Below are 20,375 nucleotides of genomic sequence, written 5' to 3' on the forward strand. Positions count from 1 at the left end.
GGGAAAAAACAGCAATCCAATCTCTGACCCCCAGGAACAGGTTCACAGATTTGCTGAGTATTTCTGTCAGATCCTGGGGGAGGGGAAGTCCCTCAGCCTGGAAAACATCATGGAACAAAGTGGGAATGACCCTGCTGAGGCTGCGGTGCCACAACTATTGGAAGAGGAAGTCACCCCCTGTGAGTGGCTGGCTGAGGTGCCATCTGTTATGAAAGTACTGAATGTGATCCTGAGTCTGAGACCAGTAAAGGCACTGCACAGAGATGATCTCCCAAGTAAAATGCTGAGGGAGGGTGGCTTTTGTACACAGACTGCCCTACATGACATCATAACAACAGTCTGGACCACTGGACAGGTTCCACAGGATTGGAAGGGTACCCTGGTGGCCCCACTCTTTACGAAGGGAAACCGCACAGACTGTAGCAACTACAGGGGCATCTCACTCCTCAGTGTGCCGGGAAAGGTCCTGGCAAGGATTATTCAACATCGCCTTGCCAGGCACGCTTAGGTGAGGCTTGTGGAGCCATAATGCCGTTTCAGGAAAGGGCCATCCTGCACAGATTCCATATTTTCTGTCCGTCTGCTACCGCAGAGGTGTAGGGAATTCCAACAAGACCTACATCTCTGCTATATTGACCTGGTCATGGCCTATGATACCATCAGTAGGCCTGGGCTCTGGGTTGTTCTTCGTGCTTTCGGAGTCCCTGACCCTCTGCTCACGGTCATTAAGGACCTTCATGATGGTGAGCGGGCCCGGGTAAAACTACGTGGCCGGGAGTTGGAGCCATTCCCTGTTCACTTTGGGGTGCGACAGGGATATCCTCTGGCTCCCACATTATTTAGCATCTATTTCGACCACGTAGTTCGTGAAGCCTTCAATAGCTGTACCGGAGGAATTTCCATCTGGTACAGATACAATGGGAAGCTGATCGATGCCCCGGTGCGTATAAGGGATGGCTCCCTATTGCTCAACCATGTTAGGTATGCTAATGATCTGATAATTACTGCTCACTCAGAGGAAGAGTTGGATGCGCTGCTGCTAAACCTGGAGTTTGCCACTAAGAGGTGGGGCCTCACCATCAGCCCCACCAAAACTAAGCACCTTCCTGGGTATTTTGTACCATCGGACACTCCACCCCCACAACTCCCAACTGGTGATAGGGCAGTTGTGGAGAGAATGGAGAGTTTTTCATACCTTGGCAGCGTACTCTATCCATCCTGGGTGTATCCAGGTTGAATTGTGTGAGCAGCTCACAAATCTTTGAAAGATTTGGACAAAGTCCCATCGGTGAGCTCAGGCAAGGCTGCGTTGGCCAGGTTTTGTAGCCCGCATGCCCAGCCACTGCATGCCTAAACAGCTTTTCTTCGGCCGGATCGAGGTGGCTAAACAGGCGTGACACGGGCTATAGAAGAGATGGAGTGATGTGGTACAAGAGGATGTGGAGCTGAGTGGACTTGACAATGACTGGTACCAGCGGTGTTAAGATCGACCTCTGTGGAGGAGGCTCGTGAAGGACGCTACTGGGCAGTTGGAGGCAGTCGCCTTCCAATAAAAACGGAGGGCGGAGGAGCGACGCTCACAACAACGAGCGGTGCGCCTTGTGGCTAAAGCACAGCAAGTTGGCACAGTAGGGAGCACAGGTGGTGCATCAGCCAGTCATCTCAGTCAGTCGACCCGTGGCACCTGGGTCTGCCCTGTGACCTCCTGCCAGTGGGCATTCGACACTTCACGTGGCCTCGACGTGCACATAGCCTGGCGCAAGCGTCGGGGTGACGTTACCGCCACTTAGTGGCGAATGGCGGTTGTTATTTAAAGGTTCCGTCATCGCCATGAGCGGCATTTATGTGACCTTCTGGAAGGGAGGAAAATGCTAACTTAAAAAATACCATGAATTTCGTCAAAACTGCTGAGGGTGGCTCTTGCGCGAGGGGGGCGGGTCGACGACACCCATGGTGTCTGCCAGAGACTAATAGAATAAAACGTGCCTGCAGGCATGGGAGCGCTTCGTCACTTCCAGTCCACGATTTCACTTTCATTTGCATGTTAAAGAAAGTATTTACAGCAGTCTCCTGCTGTAACCTTCAGAGGATATTGGTGCTGAAGGAACGAATGGCTAGGTATTCCACCTGCTTCTTCACCTGTGAACTCCGTTGGATGTTCTAAATTAGGCCAAACGATGGCTTTTCATCTTCCTTGACTGGTAAACCCTTGGGTATTTTGGTATTCTATTAAAAAAAATTGTGGTTTTCGACACTTATTAATTTATTTTTTTCTGACAGTTTTGAGTCTGTGTCTGGTGCATTTTTATTTTAATTTTAGGTTATGTCAGTGGCTGCATCCCTGGTGCAAAGTGGTCAAATCCCAGCGCTGGGGAAATTAAAATGCAAGCGGCCACGGTCTCTGCCGCAAATGCCTTCTCGTATAAGACGAAGAAACATATCCCTGGTCACACTTCTCACAATGTTCCTCGGGGTCTCCGAGTTTAAGTCCTCTGTCATAAAATCCAATTAATGTGATGCGTGCGATTGCTTCTACCATTTTTATAGATCCAAATTTTAATTTTTACCACACACACACTCTTACCAGCACCTGCCCCTACCCCATAAAGACAAGGTCACCCTTACAGAAGAAACGCACGAAAAAGGCGACTTTCATTCCCAGTGCACCCCAACCACAATGGCTTGCATAATTAAGGAGAATGTTACAAAGATATCGCTGGGGAAGGAACAGCACCAGGCAGGCATAATAAAGAATGCTTTATTCGATAAGCCTCACAAAGATGCCACTCACATTTGATGTTCTTCCCACCTTAAATTAAGGGCTGAAGACTGTGCGGTACGAGTCAAGCCCAGTGGTTTCTCTGAGCAGTTTGTTATTCTCGGTGCGCGCCGTGGCTGAAACAATCCGGGTGGGAGAAAGCCTGCGTCGTTTTAACATTCCGTGCCGTGGACCAATTTGACTTGGAGTGTCCAAGCCGCATGTGCTGTCCGAACACACCCTCGGGATAAAACTCCTACCTCATTAATAAATGAAGAAATTTGTACAAACTTAAACAGTTAAAAACCGTGGTAGATGTCTTTCTAGCGAATTAGCGACAAAGCAGTGCCGTGTGTCTATGACCAAATCAGCCGGAATGCGCCCCCATCTCATCGTGTCTCGGAAGTTGAGCTGGGTTGAGTGTGTGGATCGTGCTTGCAGGGTTGAACGTCGTGCAGAACGGGTTGCTATAGGCTATGGGACGTGCAGCAAAATCCATCGTTCTGTACTTTTATGCCCCCCCCCCCCCCCCCGTCTTAAGTTACCCATCTTCACCAACGGGCAGTGACCAGCATGGTGAAGCAGTCAAATAACCACGACCACCCACATGGCTTAGGTAGTCCCTCATCCAGCAGTGGATTGACAAAATTGCTCTGCATATAAACGTTTACTTTAGTGCTCTGTAACTTTGTTGTTTTCTGTTGGGGATAAAGGACTGAATTGAACATGCATTCTACTATTTACCAAAGTGTTAATTGAGCATCTGCCAGAGCCTAACTGCACGTACTTGCATGCGTGGCTATATGGATACAAAAAAAATAACAACGATAAATATGAAACTCCAGCTGATGCGTTTTTTTTATTACTTTTTTTGCTAAAGATGCTTGTGTAGACATTGCTACATTATTTCCTTAGGGTACAAGTACATCGTTATTATTTATGCCTTAAACATGCATACTACATAATAATAATGAAATCAATTTTCTGTTTTATCATTGCTGGGTGAAGGTTTCACCACACCTTTAGGCCATGGGGGTTGTTTACCCTTACAGGACTTTATTTTTCGATTTAGGACGGCTGCTTGCGTTTTGGCCGAAACGTCGTGAGAATTGTTTTATTTTTATCATTTTATTATTTCCCTTCTACGTGATTTTACCGAAAGAACCAAGAAGAGGACTTTATTTCTCTGGTCAGTCCAAATTGGTGCAGGTTCGGCTCAGAACCGCTCGCCGCTCATGTTAGCCGTGGCCAGGAATCAAACTCGGGATTGCTGGGTTCAGAGGCACAGTGCATGCTAAATACTGCATCACCGCTCCAATCCCTACCCAATAAATATAACCCGCATGATCAATTAAAATAAATAACATAACTATAAATGAGTAATGTTCCTTGAATCTAAAGCTGTTCCTTGCTATAAAAACACATACACTCGAGAGGGAAAATATAATTTTAATATAAGTAAATACAGTATTCTGTTCTTTTGTCTAACACCAGGGAGCTATCTTTGTGCAGTATTAGGAAGGACTTGAATTTGAGTACATATTTAAAGTCTAAGAAATGCGTACAATTTGAATCCAACAGATAACTGTGTGCTAGATCTAAAGTATATCTAGTTCTGTCGGCTCAAAATCGACTGGCACATTTTTTAAATTATCGCTTATTGCCACCTGATATTAACATGGAATTAAACTGCAAAGGTTTGCAGTGTTGTGCTGTAAACACTTTAATCACAGTCATGATATATATATCATGGAACTAGAAAAACAAAGACGATCAAAATGACTCTCTGATGTGTTTTTCAGGTGATGTGACGTGCTATTCAGCATGATGTACGACGTTTTTGCTCTGCCTGCCAAGGGGTTATTCAGGAACTGGTGTGAGCTTATTCAGTAACACATCCTGTAGAAGCTCCCTACATGCGGAGTGAAACGTCAGACATCATGCTCAACAACAGGCGATCCAACCCAAAACACATCGGAAAGCTATTTACCTGAATTTAGTATCAAAAGCATTATTCTTTTTCGAGGATATTCAGTGATTGATATGTATGGTATGCTATATTTCGATTTAAGGCTTTCGTGACTGCAGGGATTCATCTTCTTGGTTCTTTCGGTAAAGTCACGTAGAATGGAAATAATTAAATAATAACATAATAACAAATAAAACATAATAAAATAATTCTCACGACGTTTCGGCCACAACGCAAGCAGCCGTCCTTAGGTGGAGAACAGGTCTGTCGACAGAACAGGTCTGTCAACAGACTCTGTCTTCTCGACAGATCTGTTCTCCACCTGAGGACGGCTGCTTGCGTTGTGGCCGAAACGTCGTGAGAATTATTTTATTATGTTTTATTATTTTTATTTTATTATTTTATTATTTCCATTCTACGTGACTTTACCGAAAGAACCAAGAAGATGTATGGTATGTTTTTGTTACAGTGAATACAAATCATTTGTTAAACACAATAATCGTGTGGTGAGACAACTTTGCAGACCATGGAGCTGGTGACCAATTCATATTTTATAACTCCCCAAAAATGCAATACATTTGTGGCTATGTTAGTACAATTTTGGATGCCACGGCAAATTCAGGATGCAATTACACCCATGGCAAGGTATGTTTTAATGCCAAAATGTATTATGTCCTGATTAGGATAGACTTTGGCAGCAGTATGCTAGATAAGAGAACATTAATTTTTCATCAGCAGCAGCAGCAGGGGCACTCGACAGAGAGAGAAAAAGCATAAAGAATAGAATGCCCGTGCTTATTTTATGCCGGCATGGTTGATTTCTCTGCGGGGCCAGAGAGCATTATTACGAGGCAGGATGAATACAGAGCACTCCCCCGAGACGCAACTTGCCACTCGGCTCTTCCAAAATGAGACCGCGGGAGAACCAAAAAAAAAACCGGGGGGACGACTTCATTGACGTGGCAATGTCACTTCCTCCCTCTCCCTTTCACAGTTGAGCGGTCGAGTGTTTAAGATGCGTCGTTGGGTGGCGACGGCCAAGGAGTTAGTGGCCGGGCTCCTGTGCAGCGGGGTGTGGTTGAGAGATGGTCCCCGTTGAATGCACACGTGAGCCGGCCTGCGAACGCGTCGCTCGTTGCTCCGCGTGGCGCCGTGTGAGTCGGGGTTGGGGGGGGGTGCGCCTTGACATCGGCGGTTAGGTGTAGTCACGAGAGCAGGCTGAAGGTTTAAGGTAAAAGCCGGGAAGCAGGGCGTTAGCCACGGATGCGTGTTTTTTTTTTCGGAATTGTTGCGTGCAAACAAATACATTTAGATATAATGCCGATGGGTCACGTAGGGTTCCAGTCGTGCAGAGGAGGGATCTAGATTATGTGGAGATGTAAAGCTCTTTGCCTGGATTACTGGCACATGCTCTGCTCTCATCCCAACAGCGCGATGCTAAGAAGGTAGGCAATCCTGCACCGTTGTTGTAACGTGATGAATTGATTGTGCGTTGATCGTTGCATCACTGCCACTGTACAGATGTTTCTTACTTGCGACGGGTTGCGTTAGACAAATGCGTTCGGCATGAAAGAATGTTTGTGCAGATTGGAATTGTTGATGCTGTGAGTTATTGTGGAGGAGTACATCTGGACAGATTAAGCGCGTGTCCATGTAGCCTTTGTTCATTTATCAACAGCATATATTTGTGAACTTTCGCAATTGAAAATCAAACACAAGCTGCCGTTGGATGTATTGAAAGCAAAAGGGTTTCAGCTGAAAATTAAACAATGACCCTTTGTGGAGGACAATATGCATAGAAAATGTAGATTTTTAGGTAACAATCGTATAACATTCTGTTTCTTTGCAAGTACCAGTAAATTCAATCTGACATGTTTGAAGAAAGGCATAAGACTGATGAAAGATGTTTAGATGCTCATACAGTGTCATTTTTGGTACAGCAATATCTCTATGAATGTATGCTTGGAGTATAATCCATATGAAAAACCCTTTCCGAATGACAAATGACACTGGAGCAAATTAAAACAATTGTGTAATTTTCAATTTTTTACACAAGCATATAAATATCAGGGGCAAATCATATGCATATACACACTGAGAGTTTGCACATGATGGAGATTTGTCATATTTAAAAAAATTCTCTGTGAGAAATAAGTAAATATTTTCTTTTTATTATGACCAACAATTTCCAAAAGAGCTCGCAAAATCTTTTTTTTACGTGATACAGAGCTGCAATAAAAAGAAACATAATCAGTATTCAAGGCGCAATCCTCCAAGAGCACTAATTACAAATTCTGACTGCAGCCTCCGTATGAAATAGAAAATCAGGGTCATAACCAGACTTTTTTTTTTAACCTCCTGCTCTGAGCTTTGCAAGTAGGGCCTCTTATCTGCAAGAGGAAATATCCATGTCACGATGGAAATTCAATAATGCAGCTGGCGCAATGTGAAAGGCCCACGTCTTGTCAGAGCTCCTCTTCCGTGTACAGTACGGCAATTCTTCTTTGTTTCACAGCGGGCAGCTTGGGACCGGCAAAGCAATAGCTCGTTTGGGGGGGGGGGATAATTATAGAAGCCCCAAACGAATAAAACTAAATTATTCAAGAAAAGTGAGACTTGTAATAATACGTTTGAGGGGCATAAGGCAAATTATTTTCATTGTTAAAACAGCAGACTGTCTTAACAATACAAACTTTGCTGATGAAAGAATCACAGAGTTTTTTTTGCATTTCCCTTTCCAATTGCTGCTTGAAAATACACCACAGGACTCGCTCAAATGTCGTCCGATTTCCTTTACAGCCACTGAGCCATTCATAGGGAATTTCTCATTTATTTGTTAAGGGTGCGTCTATCCATAAGGCAACTAGTGTTGACCCTCCCCCAAAAGTGGTACTGATTGTATCGACCCTAGAGGGACGATGGGCTGAGTCAACCCCCGCCCAGGATTTTAACTTGCAACCTTTCCGATTTCAAGCAACTCAGTCTAGTGCTGTCCCATCTGGCTGGATCTAGAATCACTGTATGGCCTTATATTGAGCCACGTATTATTTATACACAATATAGTTACAACTGAGTCATTTCCCGATTTATATTGCCTATAACAAGGTTTCTTATATAATGTTTGAGTGTTGACACAGCCCAGAGTTGATACGAAAAAAAAATGTATAACCTCTTTACGAGGAAGTCAATAGTGGTTTGCCCAGTGTGGTTGATGCCGCCCTTACCATAGGAATGTGGAATTTCCATCGCTGGCTCAAGGCTGTAAAAGAAGATGAGCATCGCCTCCACTCATTTGAGGACAACACTTTGAATAAATAGGAAATAATGTAAAATATATAACGACATGGCGATATATCTTCAGAGATATTCCTATCTTACTCAATGGTAGGATGTAACGTGGATACGTAGTTTTTTTTGTCATCTGCAAGTAAAGGTCAAATTTGTATTCAATTACTATACATCTGGCCAGAGTAAATGACTCCTGTAACAATGTATTTCTATGGATTTTGTAATTAAACCGGCACGTACACTAGAAGCTACCATGAATGTAATGTATGTTGACCTTCTTTCACGCCATACGTAGACAATCATGCTAATCGGAGGTGCGGGAGAAGGGCAATACACTTCACACAAGAAACAAATGTGAAGCAGTGTGTGGCACAATTGTAATTAGCTATGATGCATCTTGTACATATGGAGCTGATTACATATTCTCACTCCCCCTGAACTATGCCCCGAAGCGATCAGAGGATGTTTAATGCGTGCGTAAAATTCACACAAAAGTTACAAGAATTTTGTTTGGCGCCTGCTTGTGAATGTTAAAAAGCAACGGGAAACGTGTTTTGAAAATCAGCGCTAATGCCGACGATAAAAGCGAGTATTTAAATGAGTTTACACATAATTAGAAATTTATCCAATTTCAAGCGGCTTATCACGCCAATGTTTATGGCTTCGGTTCGCGTGGCTGCTTGCGTTTGTATTTGGCAGGAGGAGCGGGTGAGGCAGTCATTTGCATAGCAGAGTGCACACGGAAGTGATAAACTTGACAATAAGCTGCTTGCCATGAAGCTGACAATTACTTATAGCGAAAATTATTGGACATTGTTGTATTAACATTTTAATTGTGGTGACTTAAGCAAATTACATATTTTTGGGGGGGGTTATTATTATTTTTGTTACATGTTTAATGTTTGAAATGCCTCGAGGAGTATACGTTATAATTTAAGATACTGCACAGGCAGTGGTGCACAAACACAAGATAGAGTAAGAAAAAAACAACCACATTCATTTTTAACGCTGCCTTATAACAGCGAATTTAATCTGGTCCATGCAAGAAAACAAACCTTAAAATTGGCCATTATTTCAGCGCCTATAATCTGAACAACTTACAAATTCTATCAGAAAAAAATAATAATGAATATCAAATACAGTTAAAACTGGCTTTTGCATACTCTGAAAGGGTATTTGATTCAATGCGAGTTGATGCAGTCATCCAATTCCTCATGAATCAACTTCTTAATATAAAGCATATAGAAAAAAATCAGAACCATTTATAAAAATGAAACAGCTACGCTGACATTTAATGAAGAAGATAACAAATCACATATGAGAAGAGAGGATCCAGGCAAGGAGATACCATCTCGTGGAGGCTATTCACAGTAACATTAGAGCATGTCTTAAGAAGATTTCAGCTGAGAAACAAAGGCATGCACGTGAATTGGAGAAAGTATTAACCACCTCACACTTGCTGACGGCAATTGTCTTAGCGACCAATGACGATGAACGACAGGAATTTTTTAAAAAAACATTTAACAAGAGAAAGTTGCTAAAATACACATGAGCAAAACTATGGTCACAAAGAATACTTTGCAAAGATATGCAAGAATTGTAGAAGGGGGAATAATTGACAAATAGTACAGAATATTTACAGGGTGCTTCAAAAATGTTTGAACACTTCTGAGAATTTACAACAATACCACCAGAAATGTGCCTCTCGTCTGTGGAGACCACCTGGAGAAGATTCCAGGCATGTGTTGACGATGATGGCGAACAAGCGGAGACTCTTTGACTTTTTGTAGCAAAATTTTGGCTTAAAACTTTCGTGACTGCAGGAATTCATATTCTTTGGTTCTTTCGGTAAAGTTACGTAGATAACAATAAAAATAAAAAAACACGACGTTTCGTTTGCAACACAAGCAAGCATCATCAGGAAAAGGGGGTTGGCCTCTAAAGGCAAATTTTTTATAAAGGTTTAAAATGGGCGTAGCCCAAGTGTCAGCAGCATGGGCGGGGCAGCTAATGTTCATGTGAGTGGTGGGCGGGGCAGCTGATGTTAATGTGAGTGGTGGGCGGGGCAGCTGATGTTAATGTGAGTGGTGGGCGGGGCAGCTGATGTTAATGTGAGTGGTGGGCGGGGCAGCTGATGTTAATGTGAGTGGTGGGCGGGGCAGCTGATGTTAATGTGAGTGGTGGGCGGGGCAGCTGATGTTAATGTGAGTGGTGGGCGGGGCAGCTGATGTTAATGTGAGTGGTGGGCGGGGCAGCTGATGTTAATGTGAGTGGTGGGCGGGGCAGCTGATGTTAATGTGAGTGGTGGGCGGGGCAGCTGATGTTAATGTGAGTGGTGGGCGGGGCAGCTGATGTTAATGTGAGTGGTGGGCGGGGCAGCTGATGTTAATGTGAGTGGTGGGCGGGGCAGCTGATGTTAATGTGAGTGGTGGGCGGGGCAGCTGATGTTAATGTGAGTGGTGGGCGGGGCAGCTGATGTTAATGTGAGTGGTGGGCGGGGCAGCTGATGTTAATGTGAGTGGTGGGCGGGGCAGCTGATGTTAATGTGAGTGGTGGGCGGGGCAGCTGATGTTAATGTGAGTGGTGGGCGGGGCAGCTGATGTTAATGTGAGTGGTGGGCGGGGCAGCTGATGTTAATGTGAGTGGTGGGCGGGGCAGCTGATGTTAATGTGAGTGGTGGGCGGGGCAGCTGATGTTAATGTGAGTGGTGGGCGGGGCAGCTGATGTTAATGTGAGTGGTGGGCGGGGCAGCTGATGTTAATGTGAGTGGTGGGCGGGGCAGCTGATGTTAATGTGAGTGGTGGGCGGGGCAGCTGATGTTAATGTGAGTGGTGGGCGGGGCAGCTGATGTTAATGTGAGTGGTGGGCGGGGCAGCTGATGTTAATGTGAGTGGTGGGCGGGGCAGCTGATGTTAATGTGAGTGGTGGGCGGGGCAGCTGATGTTAATGTGAGTGGTGGGCGGGGCAGCTGATGTTAATGTGAGTGGTGGGCGGGGCAGCTGATGTTAATGTGAGTGGTGGGCGGGGCAGCTGATGTTAATGTGAGTGGTGGGCGGGGCAGCTGATGTTAATGTGAGTGGTGGGCGGGGCAGCTGATGTTAATGTGAGTGGTGGGCGGGGCAGCTGATGTTAATGTGAGTGGTGGGCGGGGCAGCTGATGTTAATGTGAGTGGTGGGCGGGGCAGCTGATGTTAATGTGAGTGGTGGGCGGGGCAGCTGATGTTAATGTGAGTGGTGGGCGGGGCAGCTGATGTTAATGTGAGTGGTGGGCGGGGCAGCTGATGTTAATGTGAGTGGTGGGCGGGGCAGCTGATGTTAATGTGAGTGGTGGGCGGGGCAGCTGATGTTAATGTGAGTGGTGGGCGGGGCAGCTGATGTTAATGTGAGTGGTGGGCGGGGCAGCTGATGTTAATGTGAGTGGTGGGCGGGGCAGCTGATGTTAATGTGAGTGGTGGGCGGGGCAGCTGATGTTAATGTGAGTGGTGGGCGGGGCAGCTGATGTTAATGTGAGTGGTGGGCGGGGCAGCTGATGTTAATGTGAGTGGTGGGCGGGGCAGCTGATGTTAATGTGAGTGGTGGGCGGGGCAGCTGATGTTAATGTGAGTGGTGGGCGGGGCAGCTGATGTTAATGTGAGTGGTGGGCGGGGCAGCTGATGTTAATGTGAGTGGTGGGCGGGGCAGCTGATGTTAATGTGAGTGGTGGGCGGGGCAGCTGATGTTAATGTGAGTGGTGGGCGGGGCAGCTGATGTTAATGTGAGTGGTGGGCGGGGCAGCTGATGTTAATGTGAGTGGTGGGCGGGGCAGCTGATGTTAATGTGAGTGGTGGGCGGGGCAGCTGATGTTAATGTGAGTGGTGGGCGGGGCAGCTGATGTTAATGTGAGTGGTGGGCGGGGCAGCTGATGTTAATGTGAGTGGTGGGCGGGGCAGCTGATGTTAATGTGAGTGGTGGGCGGGGCAGCTGATGTTAATGTGAGTGGTGGGCGGGGCAGCTGATGTTAATGTGAGTGGTGGGCGGGGCAGCTGATGTTAATGTGAGTGGTGGGCGGGGCAGCTGATGTTAATGTGAGTGGTGGGCGGGGCAGCTGATGTTAATGTGAGTGGTGGGCGGGGCAGCTGATGTTAATGTGAGTGGTGGGCGGGGCAGCTGATGTTAATGTGAGTGGTGGGCGGGGCAGCTGATGTTAATGTGAGTGGTGGGCGGGGCAGCTGATGTTAATGTGAGTGGTGGGCGGGGCAGCTGATGTTAATGTGAGTGGTGGGCGGGGCAGCTGATGTTAATGTGAGTGGTGGGCGGGGCAGCTGATGTTAATGTGAGTGGTGGGCGGGGCAGCTGATGTTAATGTGAGTGGTGGGCGGGGCAGCTGATGTTAATGTGAGTGGTGGGCGGGGCAGCTGATGTTAATGTGAGTGGTGGGCGGGGCAGCTGATGTTAATGTGAGTGGTGGGCGGGGCAGCTGATGTTAATGTGAGTGGTGGGCGGGGCAGCTGATGTTAATGTGAGTGGTGGGCGGGGCAGCTGATGTTAATGTGAGTGGTGGGCGGGGCAGCTGATGTTAATGTGAGTGGTGGGCGGGGCAGCTGATGTTAATGTGAGTGGTGGGCGGGGCAGCTGATGTTAATGTGAGTGGTGGGCGGGGCAGCTGATGTTAATGTGAGTGGTGGGCGGGGCAGCTGATGTTAATGTGAGTGGTGGGCGGGGCAGCTGATGTTAATGTGAGTGGTGGGCGGGGCAGCTGATGTTAATGTGAGTGGTGGGCGGGGCAGCTGATGTTAATGTGAGTGGTGGGCGGGGCAGCTGATGTTAATGTGAGTGGTGGGCGGGGCAGCTGATGTTAATGTGAGTGGTGGGCGGGGCAGCTGATGTTAATGTGAGTGGTGGGCGGGGCAGCTGATGTTAATGTGAGTGGTGGGCGGGGCAGCTGATGTTAATGTGAGTGGTGGGCGGGGCAGCTGATGTTAATGTGAGTGGTGGGCGGGGCAGCTGATGTTAATGTGAGTGGTGGGCGGGGCAGCTGATGTTAATGTGAGTGGTGGGCGGGGCAGCTGATGTTAATGTGAGTGGTGGGCGGGGCAGCTGATGTTAATGTGAGTGGTGGGCGGGGCAGCTGATGTTAATGTGAGTGGTGGGCGGGGCAGCTGATGTTAATGTGAGTGGTGGGCGGGGCAGCTGATGTTAATGTGAGTGGTGGGCGGGGCAGCTGATGTTAATGTGAGTGGTGGGCGGGGCAGCTGATGTTAATGTGAGTGGTGGGCGGGGCAGCTGATGTTAATGTGAGTGGTGGGCGGGGCAGCTGATGTTAATGTGAGTGGTGGGCGGGGCAGCTGATGTTAATGTGAGTGGTGGGCGGGGCAGCTGATGTTAATGTGAGTGGTGGGCGGGGCAGCTGATGTTAATGTGAGTGGTGGGCGGGGCAGCTGATGTTAATGTGAGTGGTGGGCGGGGCAGCTGATGTTAATGTGAGTGGTGGGCGGGGCAGCTGATGTTAATGTGAGTGGTGGGCGGGGCAGCTGATGTTAATGTGAGTGGTGGGCGGGGCAGCTGATGTTAATGTGAGTGGTGGGCGGGGCAGCTGATGTTAATGTGAGTGGTGGGCGGGGCAGCTGATGTTAATGTGAGTGGTGGGCGGGGCAGCTGATGTTAATGTGAGTGGTGGGCGGGGCAGCTGATGTTAATGTGAGTGGTGGGCGGGGCAGCTGATGTTAATGTGAGTGGTGGGCGGGGCAGCTGATGTTAATGTGAGTGGTGGGCGGGGCAGCTGATGTTAATGTGAGTGGTGGGCGGGGCAGCTGATGTTAATGTGAGTGGTGGGCGGGGCAGCTGATGTTAATGTGAGTGGTGGGCGGGGCAGCTGATGTTAATGTGAGTGGTGGGCGGGGCAGCTGATGTTAATGTGAGTGGTGGGCGGGGCAGCTGATGTTAATGTGAGTGGTGGGCGGGGCAGCTGATGTTAAGGTGAGTGGTGGGCGGGGCAGCTGATGTTAATGTGAGTGGTGGGCGGGGCAGCTGATGTTAATGTGAGTGGTGGGCGGGGCAGCTGATGTTAATGTGAGTGGTGGGCGGGGCAGCTGATGTTAATGTGAGTGATGGTCAACGACGGCGCTGGTGGTGGGTTTCCACCAATTAAGGGGCTGCCAGGTAAATATTAGCATGTTAATGTAAGATAGGAGAGTGGCCACCACGGCGGGCACACTGAGGTGGCTGTGTTGGTGTGAGAAATTTCACCTGTTAATGTAAAATCACAGCCAGTTGACATACATTTGTTATCATGTTACAATGTATTATCCTTTTGATTTAAAGCTTTCGTGACTGCAGGGATTCATATTATTGGTTCTTTCGGTAAAGTCACATAGAAGGGAAATAATAAAATAATAATAAATATTATAAAAAAATAATTATGAAAATCAATTAAAATAAATAATTATATTATTTCCCTTCTACGTGACTTTACCGAAAGAACCAAGAATATGAAAATGTATTATCCGTTATTTTTACATTAAAAACGATAGTCCCATATAAATGTTTACATTTTTTAAGCACCCTGTCTGTATATGCTTCGTAGAGTGATTGAATCCTGGATAGACCAGGGCTTGATGATGGTGACGATGATAACACGAACGTTCATAGTAGGCTCATATCTCAGGAAATGTCTCATCTTTAGAGACGATAGGGAACAGATAAAAAAAAATAAAAGCTCGCTATGTTACTGTCTGTCACATTGCAAAGTAAATAAGAAACTACTGATGTAGGAATGCCAATTACAAATAGAAAAAAAAAACTAGCCACCTTCATCATTAGCGATGCCTTACAACAACAAAAATATATAATAGGAAAAACATCCCCTATGAATAAGGGCCATTCTCATAAATATTAGCCTAACGTGCAATTTGTTTCTGGTATAATGTCTTGTTAATGAGTAAGACGGTGCATTGTATATGCTCCAGAAGTACAGTTTGCTAAGTTTCAAATGACCGAGCCACCACTACTGTATGCCCAAACATCTCAAACACAATTCAAGTCTCTCTGTGAAATCCCAGACGGTCATTGTCAGGACCGGCTCAGCTCCTTTTACTTAGCTGAGCGGTGGTGGAGTCGTTTACACCAAATCTTAGGTTATTCCAACACATAGAGCAGCGTTTAAGTCGGTGGAATGTCCTCGTCTCATATCGTACAATTCAGCTCATGTTATGAGACATCTCCTTTACCAGTGGCAAAATATAGTAGTAGGTTTTTACCCTTTCAACTGGTACAAAGCTGTCTCGGGTGTGGACCAATCAACTTCAAGAACAGTGCAAATCATTATCATCACAGAGTTGTTTCTTTTTGTTTGCATTTCGACTGCTTGTGTTGTGGTTATGCCTTGTATAAAGGTGTCAGTTTTTGTACCAGTTGAAAGGGTAAAAATCAGCTCATTTTCTTAGCCCAGTTAGCAAAGACATTGTATTTCATTATCCATCACCGTCATATTTTTGGATAAGCGAGATGAGGTACAGCCCCAGTAGCGTGACTCTCTTTAACGGAGGAGGCAGCGGCGGGGGGGGGGGCATATAATAACTCAGGGGTGGACGGCACAGTCAGTGTTGTACAACCTTTAACCAAATGTTAAACGCTAAACAGAATGAGTAGTGATACGATCTGCTTTCGTCTATCGAGTGACTCATGCAGCCAGCTATGACTGCAGAGTTTGGTAGTACATGTTATTTTGGTCGTTTATTGTGAAAATTCGGTCACAGTTCCTATGACCACTGTTTCATTGCTTTTATGGCTTTATTTTGGTGATTTTCGAAAAGTTTTTTGGTTTGGCCATGTTGTAGTACAGAGTTAGACTGATGGTCTAATCTAAGTTGTCTTGTGGTTGTTGTTGTTGTTTGACTTGCATCCCACTGGGATTTTTGCACAGTGTTGGTGTACGGTGATTTTTCTGCAATATTTTGCTGTCTTTTCTTGGATTTTCTGTTTGCACATAGTCACTATAAGATGTTCATGTTTTGTTTTTTGTTTGTTGCGGTTGCACCCCATTCAAGAGCCGAATGACTCACAGGGCTATACCAAATAAATGAACTTTGAACTTTGTGCTTTCTGCTCGAGCTCTCGCACCCTGTGTGTACGAGGAAAGGCAGCGATGTCGATCCGCTTTAATTGCCACTGGTGTTGCATTTTGCATCGACTTTTGTTGTTACTTGATTGTGAAGAAAAAAACGAGTAGGTGGACTGAGTCCACTTCAACACCCTTCAATGCTATGGCGCTGGTCAGGTGGTGTTAAATTTAGTTCGATTTGAGGGTGGTTTAGTCATCGCCCTTACCAATTCGATGGTTACACTGGTCAACACACTTTTTCTGGCATAAGGTATTCCAACGGGTTTAAGGTAATTTTTGGGTGCTGATTCCAAATCTGGCATCAGTTTTTGTCTATCGCATCAGGTTTTTGAGATATCAAATATTCCATTTTAAATAAAAACTGCAGAAGAAAAATATTAAATAAATGTGGATATCTACATAAAATGATATTATAAACACACTATCCTAAAAATACAGCACCATATTTTAACACTAAAGCAGTCACTGACTCACAACAACTTGCAATCATAAGTGACAGAGTTAATTTCGGGTAAAATCAATGAAAATGGGGTATGTCGATAGCATAAAATGAGATGTGATAGAGCAAATCTGAGATCAGATTTGGAATCAGCACCCTGAAATTAGTCTAAAACAGCTGCAAAAGTCCAGGCCATAAAAAAATGCTTTTTTTTTGTTGACCAGTGTTATCCATCTGGGTTGATAAAATTACAACTTTGTGGGGAAGTCAACAGTGGTTGCCATGTGGATAGCCTCACCCGTACCATAGGAATGTGGAATGTCCACCACTGGCTGAGGGCTGTAAAACAGGAGATGAGGACCACCTCAGTGTCACCACTGTGCCACACGTCTCCTGAAAATGATGTACAATACAGACCGTACGCAACGCTTTTCAGAAATATTTCAAGCTCAACCAGTCTGCCAGAGCAAAACAATGCACACGCGCATGATTTATGTGCAAAAAAAATAACCGAACTCATAAATTAGATGCAGGACATTTAATTTTATATCACCATTTTGGCAGTCCATTAATTATAATGGGATTTTCTGGCGAGGGCAACCACCCTGGAGATGGAGCAATGACCTCAGCTCATGTTCAGAAGTTATATGATTTGTGGAATAGTAGGAGCGTGAGAGGTTGCAACGACTTCATGAGGGCTTCATCCAGAAATGGATAGATGTTGACCGATGATGATGATGATGATTGAATCTGACATTTGACTCACCATTTTTAATAGTCACCGATAAGTACAGCTTTTGGAAAAAAACTAAACGGTGTTTTTGGATTTTTTTTTCTCCAGAAAGAATGCCTTCCTGCCACACCCTACAAGAGCTAATAGAGGAATTTATTTGCACAATTGAATAGCCAAGTAGTCTATGAGCTGGCTAAACGTTGTTAGTTGACTGCAATGTCCCAGCAATTCCAATGTGCCGTATGCTTGAGAGCACATGACAGTCACAAGAGTGTACCAATGTCTTGCATCACGGCCTTAGTTACATTGATAACATTGTCTGTAAATAAACAGCTAAATTTATACCTGTTTCACATTGTCATGGGCACCTGTGTTTAAACACAAAAACATTAAATGAATGTTAAAGGGATCTCACTCAGTTAAGTAAAGGACACCAGTCGGCCATGTATTTGTTTAAAAAATAAAGTCATCCAATTCTGGATGTCACTGTCTTATCTCCCACACTGTCAGTGAAAATGTTGTCAAGGTCAGCCAAACTCTTCATGCGATCTTCCCATTCCGACCACATGAAGCGAGATAGACAACCCATTGTAAGTTCTAAAAATGACTTCCCTTGCATTTGTGGGAGTGAAATTTTTAAAAAAAGATTGATGTTAGCCCACAAAGATGCCGAATTGTACTGAATGTTGCAATTTGAAAAGTCATTGTGAATTATGACGTTGTTTCTTTTTAGCGTGAAAAAAATATGCATTAGTTTAAGAAGATATTTACCCGAGATTTTTTGTGGATGCCAACATTTTTAAATGCTCATTAATAAGGCAAAAGCACAGGGCAAGTTGTGATGGCACAACTTGCATGCTGTCACCACACATTTAAAATGTAACTCTTTTTATAATTACATTCCATATATAAACGAGTAGACACACATGTGCATCATCACGCAAATATACTAGTACAAAGGTAAAGATTCCCTATAGCGTAAATAGACTATTGGGGCAAGTGCTGTTAGCGAGCATCTATGAACGGTAGTATTGTGCTTGAGGTGGTGGTATGGCCAGTTGACTTTATATATCTAGTGATGACGTTCACACACTGCACCAGGTACACATTTTAGGCTGAGTGGACCTAGGGGGGGGTCCAGGACAGCTATAGATATCACTTGCCATTGATGTTAGCCATGGCTGTAAATCAAACTCAGGTCGCTGGGTTCATAGCGCATTGTGCAAACGACTGTATCATATACTGTTTATCCTCGCATAAACACACTAATTGATGCCATAATGCAAAGAATAGAGGAATGTTTCAGGTTCATTGTTATTGTTGTAGACTCACAGAGCCAGACGAATGTCCAATTATCATCTCGGGGCTCGTTTTAATTCTCACCACTGAGAAAGACTATATCAAGAGTGGTACCACAAATATGTAGCATTTAAAATGTACATTTAAAACTCATTATATATAAAATGCCATTCTTAACAGAACAATGATAACAGTGGACACAATTCCCAATGCTTCATAGGTTAAATCAAAGTCTTCTTAGCTTGGTTTTTCAAGTTTTTTAAGGGATGCTCAGATGAGTAAGTGCCCCTATATTCAAAGCTCGCTAGTTCAAAACGCAATTCCTCGCTCCAGTGCCAAGCGGTGACCTCTCTGTAGAAAAAGTGTCGCGGAACTCCCAACCGATCAGTGCTGGGTCAGTTATGTAGGATATGGGGCAGCCTAAGTTTAGAGAAAAATACGTTTCAAACTGTCATCGTTAAGCAGTGCTCTGGAACCTATAAAGATGTTCAAAGGTAGTGGCTCTTTTTTTATCATCAGCCATGGTCGGCCCACTGCTGGATGAAGACTTCCCTGAACCACCACCACCACCTATCATGATACATTGATGCAACAATCCAACTTGCACTTGCATAGGACCTGATTTAGCTTCATTTTAGAACGGTAAGTTTTTTAAGCTGAAGCTAAATAGATATTTTATTATTTCATTATTTCCCTTCTACGTGACTTTACCGAAAGAACCAATAATATTAATCCCTGCAGTCACAAAAGCTTTAAATCTAACTTTAAAACGTACCCATTGACTTTAAAATGAACCCATAACTTTAAGGTAATAAAAGGCACAAGTAAAGGCGTAGCCCCGTATTTTATTGCTCATACCACTGTGGACAGTAGGGTCTCCACGAGAGGATATTTTAGGCCTACTCTTCCATTCTTGCCAAATGTCTTGGAAGTGATTGGTGTACCCATACTTTACGCCACCATGCTCGACCAACCTATTCTCCTGGGTGAACAGACATGGGATTATCTAAAATAATTTTCAAACTCGCAACCTCTGGATTGCAAGTCCAGTGTACTAAAGGGCCGTCCATAAATGACGTCACGCACCTAGGGGGGGGGGGGTCAGACATTTGTGACGATGTGTGACGAGGAGGGGGGGTGTTTGAGAAATGTGACGTCATATCAAAATGCGCAACTTTAAATAAATATAGACAACACGTTCTAATTAATTAAATAGACTTTTTTTTAATAAATGTTTTCTCCTACATCAAAGTGCAGCGCCACATTAAATACGCACTACATTGACAATAGTTTAAAGCGATTTGAAGCATGTTTTATTTTTTAAATGATAAATATGGTTTGGGGGGGGCAGAGCTTTGTGACGTCCCATTTGAGGGGGGGGTCTGACTTTTTGTGACGCCGTGTGACGAGGGGAGGGGGGGGGTTAAAAATCGTCCAAAATCGCGTGACGTCATTTATGGCCGACCCCTAAGCATTATACCACGGAAGCATCCCCAAATGTAGTATTTGTCACTTAGTTCCATACGATATATTATATCATTAATAATAGAGCAAAACTTCATCTGGATTTCAGTGAGTTTCCTCCCAAAACGAAGTCCACAGCTGCTGCTACTGTGGAGCCTTGCGGCTCATCCTAAGGGTGTTGGAGGCTTCTGTTACCTCTGAGGGTTAGGGTCACCAAGCCAATCACATAAAACTTGCCCAATGCATGAGCTTCCCCCAAAAGGTGAGTGACCCTCTCACGCTCAGCTGAACGTCTATGCTATGATCGGCACACAGAGCAAACAGATG

The 20,375-nt window shown here is 45.0% G+C and overlaps 1 protein-coding gene across 5 annotated transcripts in view; it reads left to right on the forward strand.

The window, feature by feature from the left end:
• Positions 1-20,375, forward strand: part of LOC133342651 (IQ motif and SEC7 domain-containing protein 1-like) — a 290,148-nt gene that overhangs the window by 192,160 nt on the left and 77,613 nt on the right. Inside the window, exon 1 of one of the 5 annotated variants that reach the window (XM_061551941.1) lies at positions 6,026-6,172. The exons of the other annotated variants lie outside the window; for them this stretch is intronic. Coding sequence (XP_061407925.1) covers positions 6,096-6,172 — 77 coding nt within the window. The 5' untranslated portion in view covers positions 6,026-6,095. Of the gene's footprint in view, positions 1-6,025; positions 6,173-20,375 lie in introns of those variants that run through there. 5 annotated transcript variants of the gene reach the window in all.

Source organism: Lethenteron reissneri, chromosome 15 (genome assembly GCF_015708825.2).
Source record: "Lethenteron reissneri isolate LAM-NWPU_2019-01 chromosome 15, ASM1570882v1, whole genome shotgun sequence".
In the NCBI taxonomy this organism is placed as follows: domain Eukaryota; kingdom Metazoa; phylum Chordata; class Hyperoartia; order Petromyzontiformes; family Petromyzontidae; genus Lethenteron; species Lethenteron reissneri.